Source organism: Alligator mississippiensis, chromosome 12, assembly GCF_030867095.1.
Source record: "Alligator mississippiensis isolate rAllMis1 chromosome 12, rAllMis1, whole genome shotgun sequence".
Lineage (NCBI taxonomy): Eukaryota > Metazoa > Chordata > Crocodylia > Alligatoridae > Alligator > Alligator mississippiensis.
Window position 1 is genome coordinate 32393805 of NC_081835.1, and position 17004 is coordinate 32410808.

General features: G+C 42.2%; 1 protein-coding gene across 4 annotated transcripts in view; it reads left to right on the forward strand.

Annotated features, from left to right (window-relative positions):
* VGLL4 (vestigial like family member 4) overlaps positions 1-17004 on the forward strand; it is a 166354-nt gene that overhangs the window by 119816 nt on the left and 29534 nt on the right. For all 4 annotated transcript variants that reach the window (XM_019495727.2, XM_014601191.3, XM_006275500.4 and 1 more), the window contains one exon: positions 9703-9892. In XM_019495727.2, the coding sequence (XP_019351272.1) occupies positions 9703-9892 (190 nt within the window). The remainder of the gene's footprint in view (positions 1-9702; positions 9893-17004) is intronic.

The following is a 17004-nucleotide window of genomic DNA, read 5'->3' on the forward strand; positions in this document are numbered from 1 at the left end:
GTATTATTTCTTGGTAGGTGGTACTTTCTCCTCTTGTGGAGGCAATAGCTTGTGGTATCACTTCGGTGCAGCAAACGAAAGTATGCTTCAGTCATCTAGAAAGGCTGCTGTCTATCAGAATTCTGGCAGTGTAACCTTCAGCAGACCATTTTACAAGGTGGTAGATATAGATTTAGAAGTATGCTTAAGACTTCAAAGCTGGGGCTATTAGAGCTACTGCCTGTGACTTACACACACACAGCAGGGTGTTTATTAATCAGCATAATTTTTCCTGAAGGCAGGATCATATGTTCCTGCTTATGAGCTTCAGTAACATGTGGAAGAAGAATGATGCATGAGTGTAGATCAGAGAAAGGGGCAGGGAATGATGGTATTTTGCAGTAATTATTAGCCCTTCTGTCCAATTAGAAATATTTAATGTATGTTCTTGCTAGGAGTGCTGGCACCAGGTCATTTGAAGAATACCTCTCCTTGCTGCTTTATGGAGCCAAATGAAAAAGAAAAGTCTTATTTCCTTAGATTGCAAATTGAAGGAAAGCCCCTTCTCAACATAGGAAACAGCAGCAGTTGTTTAGGATATAGTTTCTGTTTCTTTTGGAACCTTTTTGCTTCCTGGGACTTGGATAATAGGTTCATTAGTGCTAGTTGTAATTGGATCTTGCCTGCAAGCTAATTGGGATCCTTGTTTAGCTGCAAACTTTCTGGATTCAGGTACCACAGCTACAAAGAAAAAGGGTCTTCTGATTCTTGGCAGTGATACTTGACACATCTTGCAGCAGCATCTCTACTCCACATGGCAGGAAGCTTGAGTACCTCTGCCTCCATTCCAGTGCCTCCCTTTGCTGAGTGTCTGGGGCCTGCATACCACACGTAGCAGCTATTTGTGCCACTTATGCACATGTCCCCTAAGCTTCTCTGAACTGTACTTTAAATGCTCAGCTACGCAGGCATGTTTTAGAGTTATATAGTTTACAGACCTAAATTACTACATACATTGATGGTATTAAATCATATTTGGAAATCATATGAGATTGTGGGTGCATTTTGGTACAATGCATATACCTAAAGGGGCATAATTAGGCTTGTGCAGGTGGCTGGCATTTCCTGGCTAGAGTAGTATATAGTGTTTTTTGTGGAATATGGGAGGCACGGTGACTCTCAGTGGCAACCGTCATAGTAAGTGCTGCTGAACCAGATGTACAGTGTGTGGGCCAGATTTGGGCTACAGCCTGAAAGGATCCTCAAATCAGGGCACGCATTGTTTGCAAGAAGAGAATAGAACTGCACTCAGATTCAGTCTTCTTTTGTACATGCAGTTTGAAGGGCAGGAATAATCTGTGTGGATGACTGGGACTGTGCACAGAAGCAGTTGTTTGGCTGTTTTTACTTATGTCAAGCCCTAAGTGTGGCACACTCTGGCAGAACTGCGGAAAACTCTTTACTTCTCCAGTGGAGGTGTCAGAACAGCCAACTTAATTGCCACATTTCAGCTTTCGACATGGGATTTATTCACAAAGTCAAAACTTGGTTCTAGGAATGCTGCATGATTTAGTGCTAAAAATATGCAGGACTTGAGTTCCCATGCACCTGCTGTTGTCTTGTGAGATTGTTGGTATGGTCCAATGTCAAATGCTAAATAAGGAAAGTGCTTCATTACCAGCAAGAAAACTCAATACTGTTCTTAAATCAATTTAAACTATTTCCAAGGGCTGCTTGCATAGTACTATTATAGAACTAAATTGTGAACTTTAGGTGTTGGGGAAATACATGGAGTACCTGGCTGGCTCCACATCTCCCTGCTCGTGGGATCTGTCGCTTTGCTCCCCTCCCCACGACCTGGGGACAGAAAAGCCACGCGGGGATTTCCTAGTAGCTGCTCACTCTGCGCTGCCCCAGCGATGTACCTCCTGCACGTGGGGCTGCACTGAGGGAAGTGGCGCGGGGCTCCACCGCTCAGAGCAGCTGCAAACACAGGAGGCATGGCAGGGGGGGGCAAGGAGATCCCAGCGTGGTTTTGCTGTTCCCAGCTGTGCCAGGTCTTGCCTGAGGGGCTACAGCGGCCCTGCAGGAAGGAAGCAGGGAGGCAGCTCAGGCCCACAGCCTGTCCCCTGTACAGATCTGGGGGCGCAGGTCCCTCTTGCTCCCTGGGAGTGCACACAGCCTCCAGGAGCCAGCCCTGCCCCTGCTCAAGTCAGCAGCAGGCAGCAACAGTGGGGGAGCTGGCTCCGTACTCCTGCAGCTGCATTCTGTTGGGGGCAGGGAGTTGTGGACCTGGGTCCCTGGTCCCAAAGCCCTCACACCTGGGGGCCCCTTCTGGCAGGTTAAGGGGGCAGGGGTTGTGGGTGGGGGGCAAGGGACACCAGCAGGGCTGTGGAGGCTGTGGGGGGAAGTGGGGAGGGCACCAGCAGGGCCAGGGGGTGCTGTGCGAGGCCTTTAATTTTAATCATGGATTTGGGGGGGTTTATCAGAGAATTTGCATTTTTTTATCACAGAAAACAAGGATCTCTGGTGATAAATCATTTAACAAATGTGGTTTGTTGTTGTTTGTGTATTTTGAGATACAATATCCTTGGCTGTGTAGAATTCAGTAAGTTGTAGTGGGTGCCCTATTCCGTGTTAGGTACCTACAATTCTTGTCCTATAGTGAAATTTGATTCCATTTGTCCTGGCTCATCTCTGTATTTTCTTTCTCTTTCTCTAAGGTAGTTGTGAGAATCTAAATACAGAATTCCAACAGTAGAAGGAGTTATAAAATAAATTGTCCTTTTCATTTGTGTATTGTTCTTGAAGGTCTAATTTTGAAAAGAATTCTCCCATACATCCTGAGACCTGAAGTCTGGCCTTGGATATAGGCAAAGGACTCTGCTGTTCTGTTCATCTACAAGTGAATTTCTAAAGGGAGTCTAGTCCAAAAAATTAGGAGGCAGCTATTGACTAATTATGATTTGTCTGCATAGTAGCAATTAGAAAACTGAAGACAAAGTAACTGAAGTGCAAAATATATAAGCCAGATCAGGTTAAGCCTCCAAGTTAAGCACGCACTGAGAGGTATGTACACTCAGTCAAAAGTAAAGTGGCCTTAGTTCACTGTAGTTTAACTTAAGCCCTAACAGTTAAGACATTGTTAGTGTAAGATTCTTAGATTCATAGAATGTAAGGCTGAAAGGGACTCGGAAGTTCATCGGGTCTAGTCCCCTGCACCAAGCAGGAAAAACAACTGGGGTCAAGTGACCCCAGCAAGGTGACTGTCCAGTCTTGAAGATTTCCAGAGTAGGTGGTTGCCCCACCTCTGGACAGAGCTTGTTCCACAGTCTGTACTGCTTATTCCACAGCCCTCTTCCAGCCCTCAGTGTCCTCTCCAGAGCGCCACAAGTAGTGGAAGAGTTTTGCCAGGGGTTCCATGATGACTTCAGCCAGCTCCTTCAGCACTCTTGGATGAAGTTCATCTGGTCCTGCTGACTTGTCTATGTCTAATTTTTTTTAATTGGTCACACACCAATTTTATGGCAATAGTAGGAAGGTGGTCATTCTTACCCTGCTCATTCTGTACTCTACCTGGCATGATTTTCACCTTGGTCCAGTGAAAGACCAAGGCGAAGTAGTCATTCAGGAGTTCAGTTTTCTCCTGAGTGCTGGTAAGCAGCTCTCCTGAGTTGCTGAGCAATCTAATCTAAGTTCAGTTGTTGCGTTAGCCTTTCTAATAGGGGTGCACCCACCAGTAGAGATTTTGGAGGCTGATACCAATAGCCAATATTTTAAAAAGGCATATTGGCCAATACCGATCCGATTTCTGATGCAGTTGCCTCGAGCTGGTCAGCCCCCCACGGCAGAAGGGGAGGGAAGGGGCTTGGGGTTACAGTTAGAAATTGTTTTTTTAGAAAGTTGATGCATGTACTTGGAGTGGGCAAATCTCAAGTGAGGGAAATGGTGCAGAGAGTACAGAAGAGAGGGAAGGTGGTGTTTAATGTCACAGCTCTTTCATTTGCATGTTCCTCTTAGAATTTCATTTTAGTCTGTCAAGTTAAACGCAGAAGTATCTTGCAAGTCTTTAGTTGGAAAGATTAAGCCTTTCATTTCTGGATTGTAATTCATGAACAGATTTTATAGACTAATGGCAGCCAGCTGGAGGAAGCAAATTGGAAGGGGGAATAGGATATGGTAGCCATGTCTGAGCAAGCATGTTACAGACCATACTAAGTTGCTGGGTCAGGAAGGAAGGAAGCTAACTGATAAACTTGTGTGTATTTCTTTTATTTTCAGTCTTGGTAACTCATGGGGTATTCTGATATATTCTAAGATTTCTCTACTACTTTGCTATCAAAGCAGCAATTGTAAAACACGATTCACACCATTTTGAAGTTTGTATTGTATATGACAGTTCAGCAGAGACACGGAGTTTACTGTAGTACAAGAGAAACACAAGCACTATTACTGAATCAGTGCTTTAGAAAACCTATCAAGGTGTGGTAGCTCCGAACAAAGCAACTAGATATGAGCTGTTCCTTTCCCCAACACAGAGTTTAGTTTACATCCTTTAAATTGAACAAACATCAGGTTTAAGCAGGTGATTAAGCCAAAGAACGTTTTTGCTGACTGCAGGGACTTCTGATAACTGAACTGTATATTATTGTAATACTTGTACTATAAGCAGACAGTATGTCACATTACTAAGATTAATAAAATGACTAGGATTAATAGTTACAAGCAGAACTATTTGAAAGAAGCAGATATGAAGTGCCTCAGACTGCTGTGTATTGAAACAAAGAGAAGTATTATGAGAGAGAGAATGAAATGAATATGCATCAACTATCTGTGCTTCAGTTGCAGCCCAGATGCAGGCCTATACAGTAATGAATTTTGAAGACTGGATAAGGCCTTTTGGAATTTGATGAAATACAGTTGTTTTATCAGAGTATTGTCTTGCCAATAGGGTGATGTCAGTCTGGTGTGGTCAGACAGAGAGAGACAAATCCAGTCAGTAAAACAGCATTTTGTTTGGTAGACTTGAGTTGTGGTTTTTTCTCTCCCTGATTTAAATTCAAGTACAATAGAGGAAAAAATTGAAAACAAACACTTTTTTATTTACTTTAAAAAAAATGTAAACCAGTTATAGGCATAATCAGTCTTAGGGGCCACGTGAAAAGCTTAAGATTGTGGTGTGGTATAAATACAGGATAATTCATGTGGGCAGAGTCTTGTTTATAAAACACTTTATCCCCACAAATGATGATGAGGCCATAACTGCTTGTTATGGACCTCTTCTGAATACTCATTTTCCGGGCCCCATATGTCTAGGGGTCCAATCCTGTAAGGTGTTGATTATCTGAAAAAGGTGCTCAGGACTTTACAGGACCAAAGTACCGATATCTTTATGAAATTGAGGTGGTCGCTATGTTGATTTGATTAATGTTCACTAAGTGATTTTGTGCTCATATCTCTCAAAACTAGCCAGTGGCTTCAGTACACTTGGAATAATGATCACAATGCTTTATACCAGGGATATGCAACTTCAGAGTGGCTGAGGGCCATATTCCATACAAGTTGCGGGCAACAGACAGCACACCATGTGGGCTGCATGCCACGGGCTGGGTGGGCTCCCTGGGACCCCCACCATGTGCAGGCTTCCCACTGCACAAGCATTACAAGTTTGCCTGCTGCCACCACTGTGTAGGCAAACCCCTACTTCTGCTGCTGCCACTTCACAGGTGATCCTCCACTACTACTGCTGTGCAGGCAGCACAAGTTCTTCTTTGCCATCGTGCAGTGGACTCCAACTTTATAGAGCTTGGTGGGATTTTATTAAGAGCTAGCAAAGAGCTTGCTGTCCTAGGTTTCTTCTAAAAAGCTTTAAATACCAAGTGCCAAAGACAGTCATAGCATTTTGGAGAGAGTGTGGACCTTCCTACCAAATGTGATTAATTTAAACACCATAGACATTCTCATGGGGATATGACTTTCTTAAAAAAGAACTTATGACACTTTTCACAAATACAAACAGCTGGATCAAGAATATTAACTAGACTGTCTCTTAGATTTTTCCATAGTGTCAAGCTGCCTTTTTCCCTTGAAAATCAAAACAGTTTCTAGATTGGCTAATGGATAATATTGATAGATTTTGCTTTTTGCAGATGCAGTGGCCCAAATCTAGAAAGGTATTGGAATCAGTAGAAATTGGGTACCCATTTACCTTTATGGGTCTTGGCATAGGAGACTTCAGAAGAGATCTTGGATACTGTGTAGGGATGAAGAATTCATGTATATGGCTGAGGGAAAAGCATCAAACTCTTTAGAATGAACAAGATTTTAATTTCAGAAGGGTTCCCCCCTCAAACAGTAAGAAAGGTGATTCTCTATCCGTTTAGAGCTGATCTGATATAATATACTACTGCTAATACATTAGCTTGTATCAGAATTTGACCCTGATCTCTGTGTTGACATTTTTATGCAATGTTAAAGGCTGAAAAAGTGTAATGTGGAATTTTACTAATCAGATGATTAAGTTATTAACCAAAATGCTTCTTCTTTGTAAAGGCTTTTTCTGCTTGGGAGAGGGGATTTTCAGTTAACAACTTGGTTATTTAATGCTACAGGAAGCCTGCATATCTAACTTCAAGATTTCTCCAGTAGAAGATAGCTTTTACTATTTAGTTTTAAGATAGAAAGTTCCAATTTAGTTTTGCCAGAGACTGTAATAGAAATCATGACTTGTGGTATGTTATAGGTCACCATATATATATGCTAGTTTATATCTTGCTGACTAAATTGGCAAAATGTTTATTTTTACCGGTAAACATTCAGGTGGTATTTTTTCTCTTGTTTTTTTTTTCCAACAAAATATTATTTGTCGCACATATAGAATAAGGCAACCTTCTATAAATCGTCTACGCATCAATGAGCATATGAAATTGTGTGGTGATAGACAAAGATTTCCTTTTTCAGGTACCATTTGGCTATAGATGAAGTTGACTTTATCCTAATTTTATTCCTGAAAAGTGTTCCCCAGTGGAAATTGAAATGACTCAGGAACTGAAGGAAAAATACCATTTTTAAGCTGTAATGAAAGTCTCTGTGTCTCTGTCTCTGTCTCTGTCTCTCTCTGTCTCATTGAGAAATATTACCAGAATAGGTAAAGTTGATAGTCTAGCTTGCCTCCAAACCCCATAACACCCCAAAAGAGGCTTTCCTTAGTCAAAAAGTCTTTTTGGGGTTTAAATATGACGTACCACAGTAAAGGTATATGTTTCAATAAGGACAGTATAAGAGGTTAACACTATGCTGTAGGCCAGTCATGTAGACAAAACTGTAATTGCAGTGGTAAAAAGATCCCCCCAGTTTTAAAGACATGTATGGATGTGCTGTGTAGGAGTTAAATGCATTGGTTCTGGAATGTGTATGTACAGACAACTCCTGCATTCTGTGAAGAGGATTTCCTGTGAAGTATTGTACCCGCCTCTGCTCTACTAAGTGTTCCCGCGCTGCCTTTGCCCAGGCCCAAGGTTTCAGGTGCCCTGGGTTCACGGGTGCACCCCAGAGGTTACCCCTGCTGGTATCAGGGGGACCCCTGAACTCGCCTGCTTTGATTGTACCTTCAGTGGGGGGTCCTCCCTTGGGGTATCCACCGGCGTCGGCACGTTCCTCGGCGGGTAATCTCGGGGCTCCATCCTCCCCTACACCCTGGCCACTCGCCACCTTAGGCCCTACCTCCTATGGCCTCAACGTTGTCCTTGACTTGCCACTCTCCTGCCCCGATATGCCGGCCGTCAACAACGGTCTTTGGGCTGGGCGTACTGCCTACAGGGACGCCAGCCCGGCCCTTCCGCCTGGTACCTGCTTCACTCCGGTGGTCCGCGAGGCCGCCATATCTATCGCCGGCTCCCCTCTGTATGGTGCATCTGGTTACCTCACCAATGCGCCCTCTTCTGACGCGGCTGGCTCCTCTGCTGCTCCTGCCGCTTACGCTGCAGCTGACTCTGCCACCAGCTCTGCAGTCAGGGATCCAGTTAGCTCCTCCTCCGGCTCTATTGCCGGTGCTGCAGCTGGTTCCTTTCCCAGCTAGGCTGCCTGGGGTCCCGTCTGCTCGTCCTCCGGCTCTACCGCCAGCGTTGCCGCTGGCTCCTTCCCCAGCTACGCTGACCAGGCTCCCGCCTGCTCCTCTTCCGGTCCTGCTACCGGTGCTGCCGCCGGTTTCCCCACCGGCTGAGCCAATAATCACGGTGCTGGCTACTCCACCAGCACTGCTGCCGGCTGCTCCGCTCCGTCTCTCGGAGCCAGGTCTGGCTCCGCCTCTTTCTCTCTCCCACCCTGCGGGTGGCGGCTGACTCCCCGCTTGCTGAGGCTCGTCGCTCCAGCCTCCTCCGCTCTGCCGCCCCGTTGCCTCTGCGGGGCCGCCTTTTGTTCCTCCCGGAAGGCATCCTCCGCCCCCGCTGCTTTGCTGCAGCCAGATAAATGCCCGGCTGATAACCCGCGCCGGCATTCTCAGCGTGTGTGCCTCCTTCGGCTCTTCTGGCTCTGCGGGAGGTAAGCGGGACTCTTTGCTGCCCCGTGGGCCTTCCAGCGTTCCCAGCTCCCCTGGGACAAGTATCAATTGTATAAAACCTGTGATGAAGTGTATCCACTGGATTTATGACCAGTTTATCTAGCTGAAAAATAACTCTTAGGATTGAGGTTTTATGATCCTTGTACCAGACTGTGTGAATCTTCAGTCACTGATTCAATTCAGAGGAGATTCGGCCCAATTTGGCAGCTGAATCTCCGAATCTGAATCTAATCAGGAGTCCCATTAATCTCTCTGAATTGAATCGGAAGCCTCCAATTCAGTTTGGAGAGATTCAGTGATTCAGATATAGACACAGCTTTATATGTTTTTTGTTAATTGCTCCAAGCATGTTTTTAAAGAGTAGATAAAAAAAGGTTTTGAGCCAAATTTACACAGTGTTAATAAGAACAGATTTTTTTCTCTCACTTTTTATCTGACTGACTTGATTTGGGAAATTTATAATAAAATCATTTGAGTATTGCAAAATTTTGCATAAATTCAGTCTTGAGTTTCTGACACAAATGTGAACAATAGTCCTGCATTTAAAAAGAAACATTAGTGTGGGGAAGGAAAAAACATTTTCTTTGCAAAAAAAATAATTAAATTATGTTTTGTAGACTGGGTAGAAGGCAAGGCAAGATGGCACTTTTGAGACTGGTTCAGAGTGGCACCAGCTTTTGTAAGTGACAGCCTGAAAGTTAGTCTCTAAGGTACCACCCTGCCACTACCTTCTGTATGACTTCAGACTAACACTGCTAACCACATTTTTTAGACCAGGTAATGAAAGTTTAGTATTGGGTTTGGGTATCCTTGTAAAAAAAAAAAAAAAAATGCAAATAAAAATATTTTAAGACTGCCAGTTAGCTCAACCTCAAAGATCATCTGAGGTTAGTACACTACTCCTTTCCATATTGCATTTTTCAATGGTACCTTAATTTCAATAGTTCTATTTTAAACTGGATCCTAAACAGTCTCTTGGTTTACAAAAATGGCTCATGAATTATACCTCATACTTTGCTTCTGACCACATTTTAACTGTGTCCTGAATGCACCTTACATAGCACGCATCCCATTACTGTGTCAAGGATTCTTCTCCCTTGAGAGCTGTTTTTAAAGGGGATGTTGTTTTCTCTCTATGTTCATTTTACCTTGTGCTTTTCTTGTAGGTGAAGCAGCTCTAAGAGGTGAGCCCAAAATGCAGTCTCTTCCAGTATCCTCTGCTCTAACCAACCATCGAACAGGTCCTCCTCCCATCAGCCCCAACAAGAGAAAGCTCAGCATGGACCAAGGGGATGATGACCTAGACTGTGAAAATGAACACATCTCTAAAATGAGTCGAATGTTCAGCCCACACCTGTAAGTTTCTGTTATTTAATATCTTTACTTTGTAACCACTTAACATACAATACCACTGCTAACCCTTAACTAAGCACATTTTTATGTGCTAAAAATCATACTGTGCCTCACATAGAGGGCCACACTCTTTCACTGTTTCTTTACAGATATCAAAGGAATTACATGGCAACTCTTTTTACAGCCACAGGTAAAAAGAATTACTGAACATTTACATCAGAACATTTATGTGTATGGTTTTAAAAATACTCTTTTCTTCTTTCAACCTGCTCCTACATCCCCAGCTACTAAGCTCACTAATCCTGGGGGGAAAAGAAAGCCAGAAGTGCTTTGTATTTTTATGTGGCTGGGAGACTTAAAGCCAGCTGCTTGGGAGAGTCAGTACTGACTACTGGACAGGCTGCAGTTGTTGCTAAAGTCATGTATGTGATCCCACTGCAGTGCTGATGCTGCATTTCATTAGGATGTAAAACTTTCCAGACAGGTAAGATAGAAATGAGTTCAGGTATTCTGGGGGAAGATCGTCAAGGCTTTGTTCTTGCTGTGCTCTCTCATTCCAAAGAATGCAGCTCTGGTTGGCGGCATGTCCAGGCTTAAAAATTATTTTCGTTCTTGACTAGAGGAAGTCATCAGAGTAGTTCAGGATTCAGAGGTAGCTTGATAACTGCACGCTGTTCCTGCTGCCTCAGCTCAAGCAGCCCTCTGCATTCCATGCATTCTACTCTGCTTTGGACTGTTGTGTTCAGCCATAACATGAGGACAGAGGTATTTATCCTCAAATAAATCACCATAGTGTTAGTCAGAGGCTGGGTCTGCAGTCTGCAGGCTTGGAATTTGTTACCAATCAGGAATCCAGCACTGAAGTAATGCAAAACAATGAAAGCTCACAAGTGGGGAAGGACTTCTCGCTTACAGTGGGGCTTTTTTTTCAACTTAACTTTTTATAGCCCTTTATTCCGCCCCTTGCAGTTCAGAGTTCTAACTTTAGAAAGAAGTATTTTAGTGGCAATAAGTAACACACATAGAGATATGTATGCAACTTATAATTTTATATAACTTAATAGAAAATGTATATAATTTTCAAAACTTGCATGTTGGAAATATAATAAAACACAGCTGGTAATTATATATATTGTGCCACTTTACACAGTGGAGACCATAAAAAGATGGAGTTTGTACTGCCCAAGTCACATACAACCTAAATTAGCTTCAAACCTAGAACTTTGGAAACCAGAAGGTGAAGTACATAGAATCTTTTAGCTCTTAAAAGTGACTTAATACCTGATCTTGTTTTTCTATGTAAAATAACTTTATCTAGCAAATGATTTTTCCAGTGGACTCGTAGAGGAAAGATGCATGTTTCCCTACAAATAATAAGCAAGCAGGATTGCTTGCCTTCTGGTCCCAAAAGTTTAAATCAAGTCATTTATTTTAAGAAGTGCCTCTAGTTCAGGAAAACTACCTAGATTAGCATGTATTCTACAATTTTCATTTTATTTTTATTTTGAAAATAGCTGTAGCTATTATACAGCTATTATACTATACAGACCAAAGGTGGCAAAACCGCAAACATTTTAGATGTCTCAGTTAACAAACACTCCTTGAATTTCGCATTATTAAGCGAAAATGTTCTCAAATGATTTCCAAGTTTTTCTTCTTTTCTAATTATTTATGTTCTTGCGTTAGTAGTATTAACCTGCATTCAAGATGACTTCAAATTTAAGATGACCCTGTACTAATTAAATTTTTTACGTGGAAAATAATACATTTGTCTTAATTTTTCCATGTACAGAATTTAAATATTGGAGAATCACCTTAAAATTGTTCCCAGCTTGACCTCTGCATCTTGCTGTCCTGCCACATGCCCCTTCCTCCTCACCCCTATCTGCACCCCTGCCACCTGCCTTTAACCCAGTCGCTTGACCTGTGGCCATATCCTCTGATCTGTGCTGCTGCCCGTTCAGCAGCATGCCAGGGGGATGGTGAAGCAGCACAGGTCAGGGGACAGGGAAGCAATGCGGTGGGTTGTAGCATGGCAGCGTGCACTGCTGATGCTGCCGTGTTCAGGCAGAGGATCAGGCAGCAGCATAGGTCAGGGGATTCAGCAAGGTGCATAAGGAGGGAGGATTGGGCAGCAGTGTAGGTTGGGGGATGTGCTACTGCCCCATCCCCTGACCTGTACCTGCTGCTCCAGTCCCCCACCCAAATGCTGACCTGCGCTGCTACTTGATCCCTCATCTGATCCTGAAGTGTGGTGCTACCTCATCCCCCACCTGTTCTCTGACTTCCGTTGCTACCCTTTCCTGGACCCTAACCCAGGACCCTGACCTGCACTCAGTGCTCTGCTGCTGACTCCAAGCAGCAGTGCCAGCTCCAGCTCCAGTTCCAGCCCCAAGACCATGTCATGTCACACTGGTACTTGAATCCAAGATGAAACTTGTTTTTCCCCCATGTTGACCAGGGCGGGGGGCAAGTCATCTTGAGTAAATATGGTAAGTGCATTATCCAAGGTTTTGTAAAATTTTTTACAAAAATTTATGACTAAAAAAAAAATTAAACATCTGCAACTGAAGCTCATTTCCTTTACCACTAAAGGAATCACAGTAAATTTGAGGAAAGAAGTATTGTGCAGAATATTATTGACAGTAACATCAGCTTGGAGGAGCTAGAAAAGATAGTTTGGCAACCTTTCATTTAGAAAAAAACAATTCAGGTTTAGATACTTTTGCTGCCCTTTGAATATTAGATTAATGCTTTTCCATATGAACAAGAGGATCATAACATTTCAGTTGTTTGCAGGTTTGTTGGAACATTTTTGAGAGAGATGTACTTATTGGAATTAGGGAAAATGAGTGACATTTTCTGTGTCCAAATAGACACTTATTCTACTACTTCGATGTGGTGTTATGTAGGACTGCAGACTTGGCTTGATCCACATCCAGGCTCCTGCCATTAGAACCTGGATTGTGGGCCCCTTCTGATGACTAGTCTAAAAGCATACAGCTCTAGTATAGGAAGTGGCATCACTAGGGCCCACGATGCAGTAATTCAGATTTTATAGTCTCAAGGCAGGCAGACAGACTACAAAAAGGAGGCTTCTCTAAAGCCTGTCCTGTAGCAAATTGCAGCCCCTTTCCTCTGGCAGAACTCACTGACGATGAGTGGGGAGTTACTAGTGATAAAACACTGCCACTCTTTTTTAAGAAATAATCCCGTCAGGTGTAGCTACCATGAACAGTCAGTGAATGTATGTTATAGCCCTTGTCCCATCTTGGAACGGCTTTATTTGGAAATGGAAATCCTTATCAGTCTTTTGTGCCTTTTTGTCTGTCTCCTTTGTTAGCTTTCTGAAATCACAAAGTAGGTGTGCAAAAAGATCATATTGTACCTGTGAAATTTGATTAAACAAGATTATATCTGCACCTTTATAGTGTAGGTTATAAATGGTAAAACCTTTTCTAGTAGTTTGACTTAAACCCTAAGTCTGAGTGCTATAGCATTTTCCTATCACCAGACACCAAACGGGATGTGAATGAATCCACCTGAAGATTTTGGAACTGCAGAAGAAGTTGATAGAAACTCAAGAAATTGATAGAAAGTGATAATTTGTTTTGGAATCAGTTTTGGGCCTTCCAGGTGAATCTTTAAAATTCATATGCCTATGCTGATTAATTTTAGTCTAAAAAGCAAAGTTTGAGGTTCTCTGTTAAAATGTATTTGTCTAACATTAACAAATAAAGTCAAAAGGAAAATTATTTTCCCTTTCACCAGCATCCCACCACTTTTTCTATTACATGCAACAAGTATAGTCCCATTTAGAATTTGTTTTACTTTTTCCACTTTTCCCTTTTTTAAGTGTCTCAAATATGTTACTTTTAAAAAGCATTATTGACTTGTGCATATTACAATAAAAGCTTTGTTATCTGGCACCGATGGGGAATGAAGGGTGCCGGATAACAAAATTATGCCGGTTAATTGAGAAGCCTGAACAGGCGTCTTTTCCTGTTTGGGCCGCCACTTCTCCCACCGTGTCCGAGGCATTGCTGCCCCTCCTGCAGCATTGCTAACTCTCCCACCACATCACCGACCTTCCTGCGGGCCCTGAGGGACAGGGAGGCGGGTCCCATGCAGCTTGCTATGCCCTGGGCCATGGGCACTTCTGGTTTCACTGTACCTTACAAGCTGGCATGCCAGTTAATAGAACATGCCAGCTTGTAAGGTGCCAGTTAACAGAGCTTTTACTGTATAATTCTAGCCAGACTAAAATATGCTTTACGCTGGTCTTTGTTTTTAAACAGTTCAGAGAAGCATGTTATTTTAAGCAAAGAACATATTACTATTTTCTTATACAATTTGAGTAAATTCCCCATGATTTACAGAACAGTTCTTAGGACCTTGATTTATGTAGGAGCTGTAAGTGCTGTACATAAATCTGTTTGGCTGGGGAGGTATACAGACTTTGTGTTAAAGTAGGAACCTTTATATTACATTTCTGTGACCTATTTGGTTTTTTTATGGCAGCTCCTGTTTAATATTATGTGTATCTGGGTGTTGTGATGCAAGTGTAACACTAATGAAGTGTTGTACCTTTAAGTAAAGGTCTCAGACCCGACCTATGTTGTGTGGGTTTTTTGTTTGTCAGGCTAGAGGCATTTTCTCATTTTCACAGTTCAGCTGAAAACAAAGGCCTCCTTATCCTTGCAGAGAGCTCTTAAGAGCTGACATCAGCCTTTTCCCAGCAGGCATCATTTCTGCCTTAAGAGTCCTTGCTGGGGACTGGGAAGCCTGATAACAGATTCTTAACATGACATTTTCTTTGCTAAGTAACAGAATGAGTAAATGCCAAGGGCACCAAGAGCTAAGTATCAGAAAAAAGTGACATTAATGTGTTTTTACTTGTCTTGTTACTAGGAACTAGCAGGTATATAACCCTTAATTGTATTTGCAGTAAGGGAGCAGCTATGGCTGGTTCTTTAGTGTAGGTAGAAATCATTGCAATGTAGTGATTGTATTGTTTTCTTAGCACACTGTAATGTCAAAACAGTATATTTAGTGTTAAAATGAAGATGATGATGATGGGTGTTGGTATTTTCTTGGCTTTGTTTCTACTTTTAAAGATGTTCGTGATTCTTGCCATCTTAAAGCACATTGGAAAGACACTAGCATTTTCTGTTTCCCTGCATGCTGCTCCAGGTTGAAATGTAACATTTTTCTTTTGTAACTTGACAAAAATTAAATTCATGTACATATTATGTTTTTGTCTCTATCTTTGAGTCACAATCCACTGTTTTGTAAGATTAGGATAGCTGTGGAAATAAATGTGCATATGATAATATCATACTTCTGTGGCAACAAATTGCAGCTGTACAAGTTTGAGGGTTAATCTCTTGATCTGTGTAGCATAAGAATTGGGTTATTATCATAATACAAGACAAAGATCTTTGTCCTTATATTATACATATGAAAATACCTTGTAAAGTGATGTTTGATTTGAGACTGAACCAAACAAAATAAGTAATTTCGGAGTGTGGGCTGTTTCTCTGTTCTTGCTAGGATTGTGGTATATATTATTCATACAGCTAGGTTGGGTTCCCTCAGTGGAGTTTCCAAGATGCTGACACACTTTGCAGGTTTCATACTATCCAAATCTTGAGTCTTTTCTGCTGTGTAGAGTCCTCACAGCAAATCATTTAGATTGACATATTTGCCACTTTCCAGCTGTTTTCAAAATATATTGGACTGCAGATGTCATGATTTGTTCAGCAAGGTTACCTGGCAATGATGGAAAGGAAGGGATTCAAGTGTGATCTTGAGTTCCAAAGACCAATTAAGTGCTAGATACTCCAAACACGTGCTTCTCGTAGAGTGAAGCACTTCATCTTGTTCTCTCGCAATCCCTAGCCATTCAGAGAAAACAGTTTTGGTGTACATCAAAGAGTCATGTCCATATTCTTTTGAAGGAGATTAGGTCACAGCTGCAAGGTCTCTTTAGGGATGAGTTAAAAAGGGTTATCATGGGGTTGAGGGTGGCCTGGGGAGTCCTATAAATGGCTCTAACTTTGAACTCCATGTTCTGTTTGGTTGTACTTTCAAACATAAAGCAACATTTAAAAGTACTTTAAATCACTACGGAGGATTTTGGGGAGGAGGGGGTTACTGATACCTGAACAACCAGGTTCCCTTCTGTTTTGCTTTTAGGTATCTGCAGTGGAAGGTTTCCTGGTGTAAACAGGATTTTTTGGTGATAGGTTTTATTGGTTACTGAATGGTTAGTCAAGCTTTCATGCACAAAATACCCTTCTTCAGGTATAGGCTTCACATCTTCCTGGTGTGAAGGTGCTTTTGAAGTAGGTAAACATTAAGGAGCATGTTTAAGTCCACCCTGGTTCTGAAAGCCAATTAAGTACATACTTAATTTCAAGCACGTGTTTTGAGTTGTTGCTGAACTGCATGCTTTCCTGATGGGACCAGAATTTGGTGCAATTTTTGTCATCCATGCTAAACAAAAATACCTACTCTTTTTCAAACCTTGGATATGTGTTTAGTTAGTGATACAATAAATAGTTATTAGTCAGCGCTGTACTTTTAAGCAGAATGGTTTTGCTAACCAGCTCCAGAAGTGTGCTATTTAATACTTTCCATTCCTGTTGTGCTCCCATTAGAGGAATACAAATTCTATAGACATTTGAGCCTTAAGTTTTACAGCAGCCTTGTAAAGTAGGGAAGTAGTATTCATACTGTACAGTTATATGAATGCAGGCATCATACTGCAGCTTTCAATCAACTCTTGAGTTGCCTAACATGTAGACAGTTCTGTTACACCTTGACTAGGAATAGACATTGCATTTATCACATAACCTATTGTGCCTGTGATTGTCCCAGAGTAGAAAAGACCTGCAATTGAGGTATACACACATTTCAGTCAGGGTTTAGTGAACAGCTGAATGCATTGGTGTTTTCTGCCATTGATTCAATGATGCAATCCTGGGACAACCATTCAGATGCATTTTGTGACATCTCCAGGCAAACTACTGGCACTTGCTAGCCTGTTAATCTTTTTTAGGGTTTGTCCTGAGACAACAGGCATGGATATCTGAACTAGCACTTTGTCCTGG